The 13,183-nt window shown below is 37.8% G+C and overlaps 1 protein-coding gene across 1 annotated transcript; it reads right to left on the reverse strand.

Moving 5' to 3' along the window:
- Window positions 1-1,430: 1,430 nt before the first annotated feature.
- Window positions 1,431-12,391, reverse strand: hsd3b7 (hydroxy-delta-5-steroid dehydrogenase, 3 beta- and steroid delta-isomerase). The gene is made up of 6 exons (XM_078270031.1): window positions 12,164-12,391; window positions 9,420-9,575; window positions 6,091-6,199; window positions 4,026-4,125; window positions 3,377-3,539; window positions 1,431-2,382 (listed from the first exon to the last, which is right to left on the reverse strand). Exons 1-6 carry the CDS (start codon window positions 12,321-12,323, stop codon window positions 1,970-1,972), a joined length of 1,101 nt encoding a protein of 366 aa, XP_078126157.1. The 5' UTR covers window positions 12,324-12,391; the 3' UTR covers window positions 1,431-1,969.
- Between the last annotated feature and the right edge of the window lie 792 nt (window positions 12,392-13,183).

Consider the following 13,183-nt stretch of genomic DNA (forward strand, 5'->3'; position numbering starts at 1 on the left):
TGCACGCACCCGCACAGGAGTCTCCCTTCCACAGCAGAAATATGCATTATACACAGTGGTGGAAAGTAACTAAGTACATTCACTCAAGTATTCTTCTTAAGTACGCTTTTGGGGTACATGCACTTTATTTGAGTATTTATATTGTAATGCTACTTTATAATTCTACTCCATTACATTTCAGAGGGAATATTGTACTTTTTACTCCACAACATTTAAGTGATGTACACATAAATGCATGACTAATTTGGTACTTTAAGAACACTTTCTATAGTTTTGCACTTTAGCTTAAGTACAATTTTAAATGCATGACTTTTTACCTAACAGTATTTCTACAGTGGTAATGCTACTTTTACTTAAGTAAAATATCTTAGTATTTCTTCCACCTCTGATTATACATGTATGCTTCTTGATATTTATATTTCCTCATAATGGATTTAATTTGACCACAATCACACACATTCGTTACAATGTCTCTAGTAATCAAATATGTTTATTTGTAAAGCACCCTCAACGTACTTTATAAGTAATTAACCAATGAGTTACTTAAACACCAGAAAAATACATTCCCCAAGTTTAAACAATGAGGGTAAATAAATACAATCTAATAATAAAAACGTCACGCAGTCACTTCGGTGTTTCACTTTACTGAAATGTTTTCGTTAAACCAGTAGATGGCGCAATTCCGTTTATTTACAAGCAACCGTCAATATTCAGGTTTGTGGTAATGCATCAAAACACGCACTCACACACTTTTCGTTAGATTCACACCGAGACATGCTTAGCGGTGTCAATCATACCAAACATATTCACCAATATTATGCTGTAGGCCTATATTTGCAATAAAAAAAATCAATGATAATTTAAATACTACACAAGTCCTATCACTTCAAATTGCTTTGTTTTCGTTTGGGGGAGACCATCAGAGGTTCTATGTGGGGATTGTGAGTCATGTCTCTGCTTTCCTTCCTCCTTTGTTGTGATGCTTGCCATGGTAAAAGCCACAGGAATGGGGGACACCCAGGCATGTTGGAACAATGTCATATTCTACAAGGGAACTCCCATATACTTTGTTTTACTCACTCAAATAAATGCTGTCTAGCTGGTTGTCATAGAGTCTGATGACAAGTTTCCACAAGAGTATAGAGTAAAGACTGGGTCTTTTGCACTGTGCACAAATAAAGTTCATCGTCTCCATGGAAATCCAGAGGTGGAGAACACCCAGTTACCATGGAGAGATGGTAAGGTAAACATATGCACATTAAAACGAAACCAATGATTTAAGATCATGAGTCAGACTCCAAGCTGTATTCATTTTCATTATGACGTGCACTGCCCATCGTAATAAAATACATAAATGAGATCAGTTATGGAAACAAGAAAATGCAGACTCCTTGTGAATCAAGTGTAAAAGCAAAACAAGCAAAGCCATGTAGAATATAATAAATAATCTTTATTGAAATTTACCAAAAATTAAAACTAAACATGATACATTTACAGTGTCATAAAACATTCTTTAAATTATGAAACACAAAACATTGCTATATATTACTGAAACAAAGGTCTAAAGTCCATATACAAATGAAGTAAATGCTTGTAAATTGGGTTTACATTTATCATAACTTACATAATTACAAAAAAACTATGTTAGACAATCTATAGATTGAAATGTGTAATGTCCAAAAACGGCAGATTAGTGGTTGCACAAAATAAACACAACTGAACTCAATGGAATTCAATAATTACATTATATATATATCATACATCATATATAACACTATTAACGTATCGAACAAATGCTTTTATGGTGTGCGAACACTAGACTTATACAAATATAACAATGATATAAAATGTTTTCATTCTGTAAATACTCTTTGCTTTTATTGTTACATAATAGCTGGTTACGCCACACATGTGGAGTCTGTCATGTCTACATAGTTGCTTTTGATGTGTTGCAGTAGTTGAGGTAACATTAGGCGTCTTTCGGGCTATCCAGATGGAATGTGTCAACCCATTTCTGTGTGCGTGCTCGACATTCGTCCCAGTCGTACAGAGGGCGGTACTGGAAGTGGCGCAGGGCTTTGTCTGTGCAGACAGTGAAGGAGGTACAAGCCACAGCCAAGGTGTAACGGTTCAGCAACGGCGTGTAGTTGAACAAGGGGCTCATTATCCAGCGAAGCAAGTCATTAAACATGGCCAGGAACCAGATCACCAGTGAGGGCATGCGGACCCTTCGGAAGTTAAATTTGCTAAAGAACTGCATGTTGAAATCCTCGTAGTTCTTGTAGGGAGAGTCATCGTAGCAGAAGTAAGCTTCACCTCCAACTATCTGTGGGCGCTCTCTCAGGGCTTGTGCAGCAAGTACATGCATCCAGGCCACATTGCCTAGAAACACAAACAAGTGGGTGAAAACCAAAATGAATGATGGAAGAAGTACTCAAAACATTTGCCATAATAGAAATAGTTAAACAGTGAATGTACTCGAGTGCCAAAAGAAAAAAATAGTCATGAAGATCATTCCTCATTCTCAGCACTGTTGTTTTTTTTACAAACAATTTCCTGGCCCTCTTTGGAACTTGTGTTTTTAGTCCTTAACAATAACATTTGGTAATAGAAGCTGAATTTATGGCTTATACAAAATACAGTATGAGGCTGAGAGACAAAATAAAAGTATAAATACTTTTAAGTAAGACAAAAAAGTAGTCTGTCTGAAGACTGATTCCTGTCAGGGCCAAATCATTGATGAATAAACATGTATCTGGAATATGTAAGTTATCATTTTAGAGAAAATACATGTTTACCAACAACACTAATGTTTTATGCCATTTACCAAAGTTTAATATGAAATTATTCACATTTATTAGCATCACATCTGGAAGGAGATGTATTTAAGGATGTGTTCATAGTGCTGTATAGATTTATGTTGTGCTGATACTAGTCACATGGTATTGTTCTCACAACCAATACATATGGATTGGAGTATCCCTACTGTTCATGTTTATCATGTTGTAACATCTGTGCATCTATGGTTGTTACAGTACTTGTGCTTTTAGCTCATTGACTGGCAGCTTAAGAGATCATCAGAGGTTTTGTTTGTTGTTTGGACTGACAGTACTGTAAACACTGCACCCAGGATACTTTCTGTAAAATGCAGAGGAAGTGGTTTTGCACAACAAACATACTTCTGCTTTTAATCCTGGTGTAAACATATGTCAATCTAGGGTTTTATTTGGTTCTCTTTAGCAGTTTGGTTTACATGCCTTTGCATTCAGAGTTAAAAAAAATAGCACAGAGGTTGCTTAGTAATCTCTGGCTACATCTGTTGACTCTGACGTGTCTTTAAAGTTGTGATTATGACTTACAAAAACAGTTATTTTACCTGCATAGACCCGTCCATGTTCAGAGTCCTCTGGGACACCGCCAATGAGCAAGCCCCCCCTTTGTATGCCCATCTTGTAGAAATCCTTAATTAGTTGGTGCCCCTCGCCATAGATACCCGTCGGCCTCAGAGAACATGTGTACAAACACTTTCCACCCTTCACCTGGACAAGAGACAAAACCAAAAAGATTTGGTGTTAGGAAATCAGACAGGAGGCTACGAAAATAAAATGTAAATCGCAAAGTGGTCAAAGGATAAATTTTTTTGGATTTGGATTGTAAACAGCACCACTGCAAAGCCACAAGGGGATGCTCTAGAATTTTGTGGCAAAGTTGCACAAGAATTTCCCTCATAATGTTTTTTTCAAGTCTCAAGCAAATATATTACAGTATACAATCTGATCTTTAGCATTATAGTCAGTAATATTCAGTAATAAACATGAATACACACATCTGGATGCCAATAAATCTCTTTTCGATTCTACATCTACAGCTTTTATGAATTCCATTGCATCGTTATGGTTTTATGATTCTTATTTTAACTTATTGTTTTGTCTAAGTTTTAAAAGATACTTTCAATAAATCTGCCTCAATGAAAACACCTGAAACCAATTAAATCTGTGAAATTAATGTCGTTAAGAATAAATTACCTTGGTGCCATTAGCATCAAGCAATATTTTCTCTGCCTTTGCCTTGCTTCTAGGATAGGCCATAGTGTGTTTCACTTGGTAAGGCGTGTCTTCATTGCCCCTGTAGAGAAAGAGTTAGTCAGTCAGAGGAGGACTCAGAAGAAAGTGAGCAGCAGGTAGTCTTTTTATCATGTCTGAGAGGAATGTGTTTAAATAAGGCCAAACAGACAGAGCGAAGGAGAGATAGGAAGGAAAAAAGTGGCAGTCGTTCCAACGAGCAGACCATGGTTCATTATTTCACTCTGACTTAATCTTTTGAATGAGAGAATGCCAAATGTTGTTCCAACATACAGCTGTAGTCACACACACACACACACACACACACACACACACACACACACACACACACACACACACACACACACACACACACACACACACACACACACACACACACACACACACACACCAAAGCATTTGTGGATGCTAGAAGTTTGCCACTGCTAGTATTGTTTTCTCTCCTGATTTTAGCATTGAAGATCCACGTCTATTACTCTTCATTAAGGATCATACCGCGGTTGTTGCATATTTTAATCCAATTACTACTCATGTATATTTTGATTTACCATACTTCAAAGAATAGGTTGGTTGTCCAAGGTATTCTTGGTACTCCTTGGTTTATTACCTTGTTGAATACCAATGGCTGTCAAGGGTTTCGTTGAAGTAGGAAAAGCACTCAGAGTGCATCCCTCCACTAAGAAGGTTTTAGGGACTAAAATTATTATTTTAATAACAAAATATATATTCTTAATCATGCATCTGCATCTTGATCGAGATCTGCAATAAAATACATATAGTAACACACAATGTGATATGTGTGCTAAATATCTTTGCCCCATCTAAGCAAGTAGTAGTTCATAAGAAAATAGTGAAAACCCTATCTTGAAATGTTCGATTCATGGATTTGCACAAACAAAGAATCAATTGTTCTTTGGCCATGGCTTGTTTCCAACAAGTATTATTTGAATCTGTTTGAGTTTTTAAAAAGGTGGAGTCTCGCGGTACTGGTTGAGGAAATTCAGCTGTCCGTTTTGTGGGTGCACTGAAAAAACATTCAGTGTTTATACACAGCCGTGGCTCTCTTATTGGGAAACAAAAAGGTGGCTAGGACCAAGCCACAAAACACTGCTCTGTTTGCGCTCGTGCACAGGACAAGGGAAAGGTTGTGGTTGTACAAAGTACAGATGCTCTGATACTGCCTAAAACCCTGGTATCGGTAAATACTGGAGTTTATGCACCGATCCTATACCACGTAATAAAGACTTAAATAAAATCTACGTTAAAGTAGTTTATTTATGTTCTTTTTCCGTTATAACTGACTGTCAAACTGCATAATAAAAGAACGTTCTGTGGCGTTCATGTTTCACAAAGAGTTTAACCTGAGTCAGACTGACAAAGATAGAAATCATATCCATACAGAAAAATAGCAAAAAAAATGGTATCGGGCCATCTCTAGTACAAAGTATAAAGAGAAAGGCAGTTGGGGCAAGAGGGATGGTAAATTGGGCACATGCTAACATTCTGAAGGAGCACTGGTGTGAGGGGGTGTATTTGTTTGGGTGTTGTGTTCAAATAGCAACAATCTTTCTCCAGAATCACTGACTCCACCTTTAAGATATATTACCAACTAGCAAACAGACAAGATGCAAACAGAGAGACTAATAAGAGCAAAACATTGCTAAAGTAGTAACATTTGTAGGAAATGGACAGACTCATGTAAAACACTGTTAGAGTGAGACAGACCAGAATACAAAAGTTGGTTTCTCCATCTCACACATAGGCCTTCCTGTAAATAGTCTCAGAGTGTTTTCCATGACGGTGCATTCAAGGATAGAAAAGATAGTGACCACAGAAATGTTAATGAAAGAGCCAAAGCATTTCTAAAAGTGTGTCTAAACTGCAACGTGTGCTCGGTGAGGAAAACACACTGACTTGGACTTGTACACTGGGTTACATGGTCAGCAGAATAAAATTTAACAGAGTTCAAAAACAAGTAAATAAAGTTTTATATTTCTTTTAGCTTCACCTGATAAAGTGGTCTCCGTTGACATTGGGACCAATCACTTCCATGCTGCTGGTGTAGACCAGGTACTGGATGCCACACTCCACACAGGCATTGATCACATTCTCCGTTCCTGAGAAGAGAGAAAACATTGTCATTTAAGAGATGGGAGGATACTGGGTTTGGCTAGATCAGACTGAATTGTATTGGGTAACATAAGTTTGTCAATCCTCAAAGCCACAAGACTGACTCTGACACAGATTTCTTCAGTGCATCTGTAGACGATCAAATTTAAAAGTTTCAAATCACTCTGTAACATGATGAAAATGAAAGTCTTGGAATTATAACTGGACAGGAAATTAATTGAAAAAGGCATGAGAGCCAAATGTGTTCTATTTAGATGATTCCTGTCAGCTAAATAGAAAACAGTGGAAAAAAATCTGCCCATTGCAAAGTGAAAGAAATAAGAGCTCTCATTATTGTATTAATTACTTTTTAAAGGGCTTTCCAGTATTAGACTTCTAGTAGCCTAAAGTTCAACTTGAGTCATAGAGGGAGTAGAGGAGTACAGGGCCACAGTCCACAGGCTGCACAATAACATCTGGTCCAGTTGAGAAGAGGATCAAAACAAGTGGGTTGACTGCTAAACAAACAAGATTAAAGACTCTACAGACATGCTCTTTGAGCTTAATGCTAGCATCGGCATGCTAACATGCTGATGTTTAGTGTTAGTTTAGTGTGTTAGCATGCTAACATTTTGTAATTAGGCTACCACTCAACAAAAAAATATGCTCCACCTATCCAAAAACAATCTGCTAAGTACAATTAAATAAATAAAGTCAAGGTACAGCTGGTCAAAAAAAGTACAGTATGTTCAGAAGCTAAATATGAAAATATTGGATACAACAATGAATCGATAAAATCAACCTGACTGAATTGCAGCTATAAAAAGGCCTCATTAAAGTGCTTCTTAAGTAGAGGTTTGAAAAATGAAAGGGGTTAAAACCGTTCAGGAGTGTCATCCCTGAAGATCTGAGATCTCGCACTGGTTTACAGGGGGAGGGGGTGTAAAATCTCTGGTATGTACTCAAGCTAGGCCAGAAACCACAGAGCCTGACGTCATCGGTAAAATAAATTCTAACTGGAAACCAAAGTCTAGATACGGTACTCTTATACTGAGTTAACTGTCCTGCACCTACAATCCTTACTAATTCCAGGAGGAAAAGTGAATTTATGTTTGAGACTGAAAAATAGGGCGTTCACATGAAACCCTTTTGAAGCCCAACATGTGCAGTAATAATGCATTCTTGTAATATTTCTCTGCTGAAGGAACCTAGACTGAAGCACCCATCACAAATCGCTTCTCCGGACGGGGCTTTATTATACTCGGAACAGACCCCGCCTCTGCCTGCTGCTGCGTTGTGGACGTGTGTGTGTGTGTGTGTGTGTGTGTGTGTGTGTGTGTGTGTGTGTGAGACGGCCGGCGAGCCGCAGGACACGCTTGTGGAGTTTAACTCCGAAAATACAGTTAACCACAGGTTCCCGTTAATCTTATGATGGACGTGTTGTGATATTTAAACAAACGAACCGTCAACGGCGAAATAAAAGCCTCTTATTTACGAGAGTGGTCTGAGAGACCTCCAGCTCACAGCGAGGTGTCTGAGCAAGACTGGCCGAGCGACGAGCTAGAGGCCGGGGGAGGCGCTTGCTGGCTGTCGCCTCACTTCATGGTGGTCCTCAACTCCGAAAACTTTGAAGCACATTGTCAATTCTGCATCAATTTTCGCAAGACTGCCTATATTCGAAATCTAAACAGTTAATTTCTCGCCTAAAACGTTGTCAGAAGTGACTTTAATGATGAATAAGATGGTGAAAATTGTTAAAAATGTCCCGTTGTTGGTTGTTGCTCTGTCTGCAAGTTCTGAGTTGGCAGTGGGCGTGACTTATAAGTTCGACCAATCAAGTACACCTAGGAAAAGGGAAAAGACCCTGCTCTGGAGTAGGAGCTAAAAAAGTACGCTACTGTGGCCAGAGGAACTTAAAAATCCCCAAATTTTTCCTGTCGGAACATGACGAAAAAAGTGTTCTGGGAACATTTAGTTCTAAGAACTGCAACAATCCCTCCGGTCGGAAAGCCCCTAATATGAACAGTATCCTCAGTCTGGATCTAGATTAGTTTATTTTAAATTTACATCAATTAAATACCCATTTTTATTTTTATATGACCTGCTGCTATCAACAAAATAATACATTCGTGAGCTGACAAAGTAAATGTTGAAATAAAACCAATGAAGGTGTTCCCTATACTCACATAAAGCTCATGTCCGCAGAGTTCATACAAGTAAGCTACAGTATTTCCTGGACTAACGTTTTAAATGATAAGTCTGACGATATTTTGTCTTTTTCTTATTGTTAACAAATCTCCTAAAAATACCAAAACAGACAATAAATTGATCTTACTAACAAGTACTGTCTATTCAATTGATTTACGTCTTTATAGGAACCGATGCCTCCTGGTTCCTCTTGGGGCAGAGAGCCACAGGCAATCTGGGGAGTTAGAAAGTATGGAGAGAAGGACTGGCGCATTGTTGGTTTTGTTTTTTTCATGGGATTTGTTCACAATAAGAAAATATAGAGAGATAATATTGTCAGCCATATCCTTCAAATACATTAAGATGAATAATAGCCCAAACTAAACATTAACAGCCAAGCCAACATTATCTCGTCTTGTGGCACCAAAGTGGTAAAAATGTTGGTGAATAAGGCCCATTGCACGCACACACACACACACACACGACAGGTTTCATCAGGACTTAACCCACAATAAGTCTTCAGTTGGCTGTATTTAGTCATAGTTACAGCTACAGTGAACAAAAGCACTATTATTACCATGTATCCAAAAAAAAAAAAAAGATATACATTGCTATTTTGTGCTAAAAGCTGCCTATGGATTATATATACTTTTTCTTGCCTCTTGTTTTTTGGTGTTTTCATGACAGTTGAATTCTTGTCAGGCTGAAAAAAGCCCTTCAAACAGCATGTGACACTTAACTCACTGAACACTGAAACCCAAACTAATAGGGTTACGTGGTTCCAGTAAGAGCAGGATGACCAACCATGCTTTGTCAATGAAGGAGAAATTGGCAACATGACTGGCTAACAATGGCCATTTTTGTCTCAACATTCAGCATAACTTAATTATGGCCAAAGATTTTTGAAACCATGAGTAATGTCACATCCTTGAAAATCATCCAAAACAGGAGAAGGTGTGGGTTTTTTCACAGTAAAACATTCTTTAAAACTGAATAACCCATTGATGTTTCCTCCCCATCCCTTTTCTCTTGAAGTCTCACCTGTGACGTTGACAGACACAATGAGCGTCTCTGGGATTTTGTGCCAAACGTCCACCAAGCTGGCTGTGTGGATAACGACATCGGCCCCCCGGGAGGCCTCCAAAACACTGCTGTAGTCAGTGATGTCCCCCTGAATGACCACCACCTTTGTCCGCTCTGAGTGAGAAACAGGAAGACATAAGTGAAAACTGCATCACACTGTCTGTATCTGATCCTGGATCAGGAATGTTTTTCTTCAGAACTCTACAAAGGCTAGGAAGAATTGATGTACTAGGTTTGTTTACCAATTACAAAACTCTTGTTCCTTTGTTGACAACATGATATGACAGCTATGTTGTTTAAAGATAAGATTTGTGTTACATTTGCATCCTCGTTCCACAAGTCCTCTTTTGTAATTGTAAACGTAATTTTATTTCAACTGAGAAACAATTATAGAATTAAAAAACAAACAAGAGCATGTAAAGTCTCTCTTATCTTAACATGTGTGTTCTTGGCTGACCCAGTTAAATAAAGACATGACACATTCAGGTACTTTGAGACAAAAAGCAGACCTGCTCAGTGATTTAAAACATTGCAACGACAGACATACACTCACCTAAAGGATTATTAAACACAATTCTGACATTCAGTTTGGAGTTCAGGAGATTGTCTAGACCTGGACCACACCCCTAAATGCATTGAAGCAGCTGTGATTGGTCGAGTAGATAATTTCATTAACGTGAAATTTAACAGGTGTTCCTAATAATCCTTTAGGTGAGTGTAGCTCCCTTTGGTTTTTGGTTTGGTTTATTTATGGATATAGAAAGACAAAAAGGATCCAAGTGATAACATGTAAAAGCGATGAAACAATATTCATTCATGCAGCAATGATTACTCTCACTATCAGTTACGAAAGCCCTGGACTTCCAGCTAATCGTTGCGTCCTTGAAATGCTGATACAGCAGATAAGGAGAAAAGACAAAGTCCTGTAGCTGATATAGAAAGGGGTCAGACTTTTGAACATCGAGTCAGAGATCCCGTTGCAATTCAGACACTTTTCTTCCCATCTGTTATTCTACTAATTACACAGAGGCGTTTAATTACAGACGTTCCTACATATTTAAATCAATATCAACCCAACACACAATTAAATATCTCCTTTTCTGCAAGTCCTGGATGTTACGGACACTGAGTTCTCTTATTACTGTTATCTGATCTTAGAGTTACAAAAACAGCAGGCCTCAGTCCTTTCTGACAATAAATAATGAAAGCTGAACAAAGCCTTTTTCACAGTGGAAAAGGGGCATCATTTGAGGTTGAGCGACTAGGAGTATAAACGCTGGTGGCAGTTAGCCAGTCGATCTCTCTCCCCTGTATTCCACCCTGTTTAGTTTTGTTACATTTAGTTTATCATTACAATAATTTCCCTTTTAGTTATGTAAAATAAACTTCTTAAATGTCCAGCCTTGAGCCTGGTTGTGACATATGTTATCTATAAAATGTCACCAGGAAGAAAAAAAAAAAAAAAAAAAAAAAAAACACACTGCTGTTTTGTCTTCAGAAAGTAGAGGCCACATCATGTCACAACTCCTTGGTTCCATGGAAAACATGTAGCCCAAAAGGTGGTGATATTAACTGTAAACAGTTATAAGTTGTGACGTGAAAGAGAAGTGTCGAAACATACAATGACAGGTTATAACATCTTTATCCTGCCACAGGAAACATAAGGGAGGTGGCTATCCTGGATTCACTGCACAGCTGTCATCACAGAAGGACCATACAGCATGTGAGGGAAAGAAAAGATGTTTGTTTTCCCCATGTGGAGACACATAATTCAGCTGTATGCCCCATCACCTCCTCTCATGCTACGAACACATAATCTTCTATTATTATGTATATGTTGCACATATCATTTACAACACTGGTGTCTCATTCAAACAGTTGACAAGTGTTCGTTACCAAATAAATTGCCTTAATCAGTTATATCCTTTTTGGATAATAGTCAACTACATTACCAGATCCATGTGGTAACTCAATAATATAGGCCTACACTAATATAACGTTAATACACACTACAAATACTGGCCAATGTTAACCCAATTTGGGTCAATCTAGCACCACCCAATACCCCATGAGCCAAAACACTGGGTAACCAACCACACTAAAAAAAAAAAGTGTTATTTTGGCCCGGTTTAGTGTAATTTATATTATTTCAACTGGGTTATTTAGCTACACCAGATTGTGTTTATTTTGACCGAATAATGATGTCATATATAATAGACCTATTTACATTTCTGTTGGGTCATACACTAAAACCAAAAACGGTAGGCTATGTTTTTAGTGTTATCTAAACAAAACAAGCTTTTTACAAGTTTTACCGTTAAACTTAGCCTACATGATATTAGAACCGCAAAAGGACATGCGAGTTGTCCTTGTGATGTAAGTTTATAACACACATTACAGTTCACTCTACACATATCTGCACTCTGAACAATTCTTCCAAATTCGGATTATTTCAACAGCTGAGAAAACCCCACGAACAAATAAGCCCTTTGGAACCACTGATGTTTTTTTTTTAAAAAGATGATAGAATTTATTGGGGAATGTTCAGTGACAATCGTCAAGCCGAAGTGCATTACGATTGTGAACCACAAAGCCTGAAATTAAATGGAAGCAGGAGCTTTTAAAGAATCATTACCGATAAAAGATAAAACTTTCAATTAGCAGATTTTTTTTAAATGCAATTGGGTATTTAAACGTTTTACCTGTGCCGAGTCCATGTAAACTTGAGTCTATGTGTTTGTCAAAAACCCGGACCTCCGCCAGTTTGTCCTCCTTCTCCAGCAAAACTCTCAGCAAATGCTTGCCGAGAAAGCCGCATCCTCCGGTGAGCAAATAAACGAGACCCCGCTGGTTGTCCGACATGCTGTGAGAGTGGCAGCTATCAATGACGTTGTCCGCCACTTCTCTCGAATGAGCACTAAGCTTTGCATGACACGCAGGGCTATTTAAGAAGAGGAGTGCGTTTTTTTTTTTTTTTTTTTTCTTTTCTTTTTCTTTTTTTTTTTGTAAACCTTTATTTATAGGCTATGTGCAGGATTACACAGCACTGGAAAGTAGGCTACATTTACTCAAGTACTGTACTTAAATTCAATTTTGAGGCACTTGTACTTTACTTGAATATTTCCATTTTCTGCTATTTTATACTTCTACTCCACTACATATGTAGGCTACTTTTTACTCCACTACATTACTTTTAAAGCTTTAGTTAGCTTTCCAGATTCAGATTACCTACAAAATATAAACAACAAATACATTATGATGTAGACTTTATTAATCCCTTGGGGAAATCTTTACCAGCTGCAACATTAAAGCAATGCGTCAGTAATTAAATTGGATAACATACATTATTTTGATTTTGATTACTTTTTTATCTTATGAGAACAATTTGTTAAACCAAATACTATAATGTTGTTATAATGAGTTATTATGCATAATTGTCGATGATTGGCCACTGATTTTCACTTTGTACATTCAAAATACTGTCTTCATTTGACTGACATTAACCTTGGGTTTTGAAAGAATAAATATATCCACTGGTTGGACTGATTTACTAAGGTTAATCAGTACCATCCTGAACTAATACATAGTTACAGGTCTACATTAACCGAGGAAGACCGGTCAAAGGGCAGTCTACTTTAGATTTGCCCCAAATGCTTGCTCTTGTCCCCGGGCACAGTAGATGAGTATCCCTGCCCTAAGACGTGTAAACATACTTTGTATGT

Source organism: Sander vitreus, chromosome 15 (assembly GCF_031162955.1).
Source record: "Sander vitreus isolate 19-12246 chromosome 15, sanVit1, whole genome shotgun sequence".
Taxonomy (NCBI): Eukaryota; Metazoa; Chordata; class Actinopteri; order Perciformes; family Percidae; genus Sander; species Sander vitreus.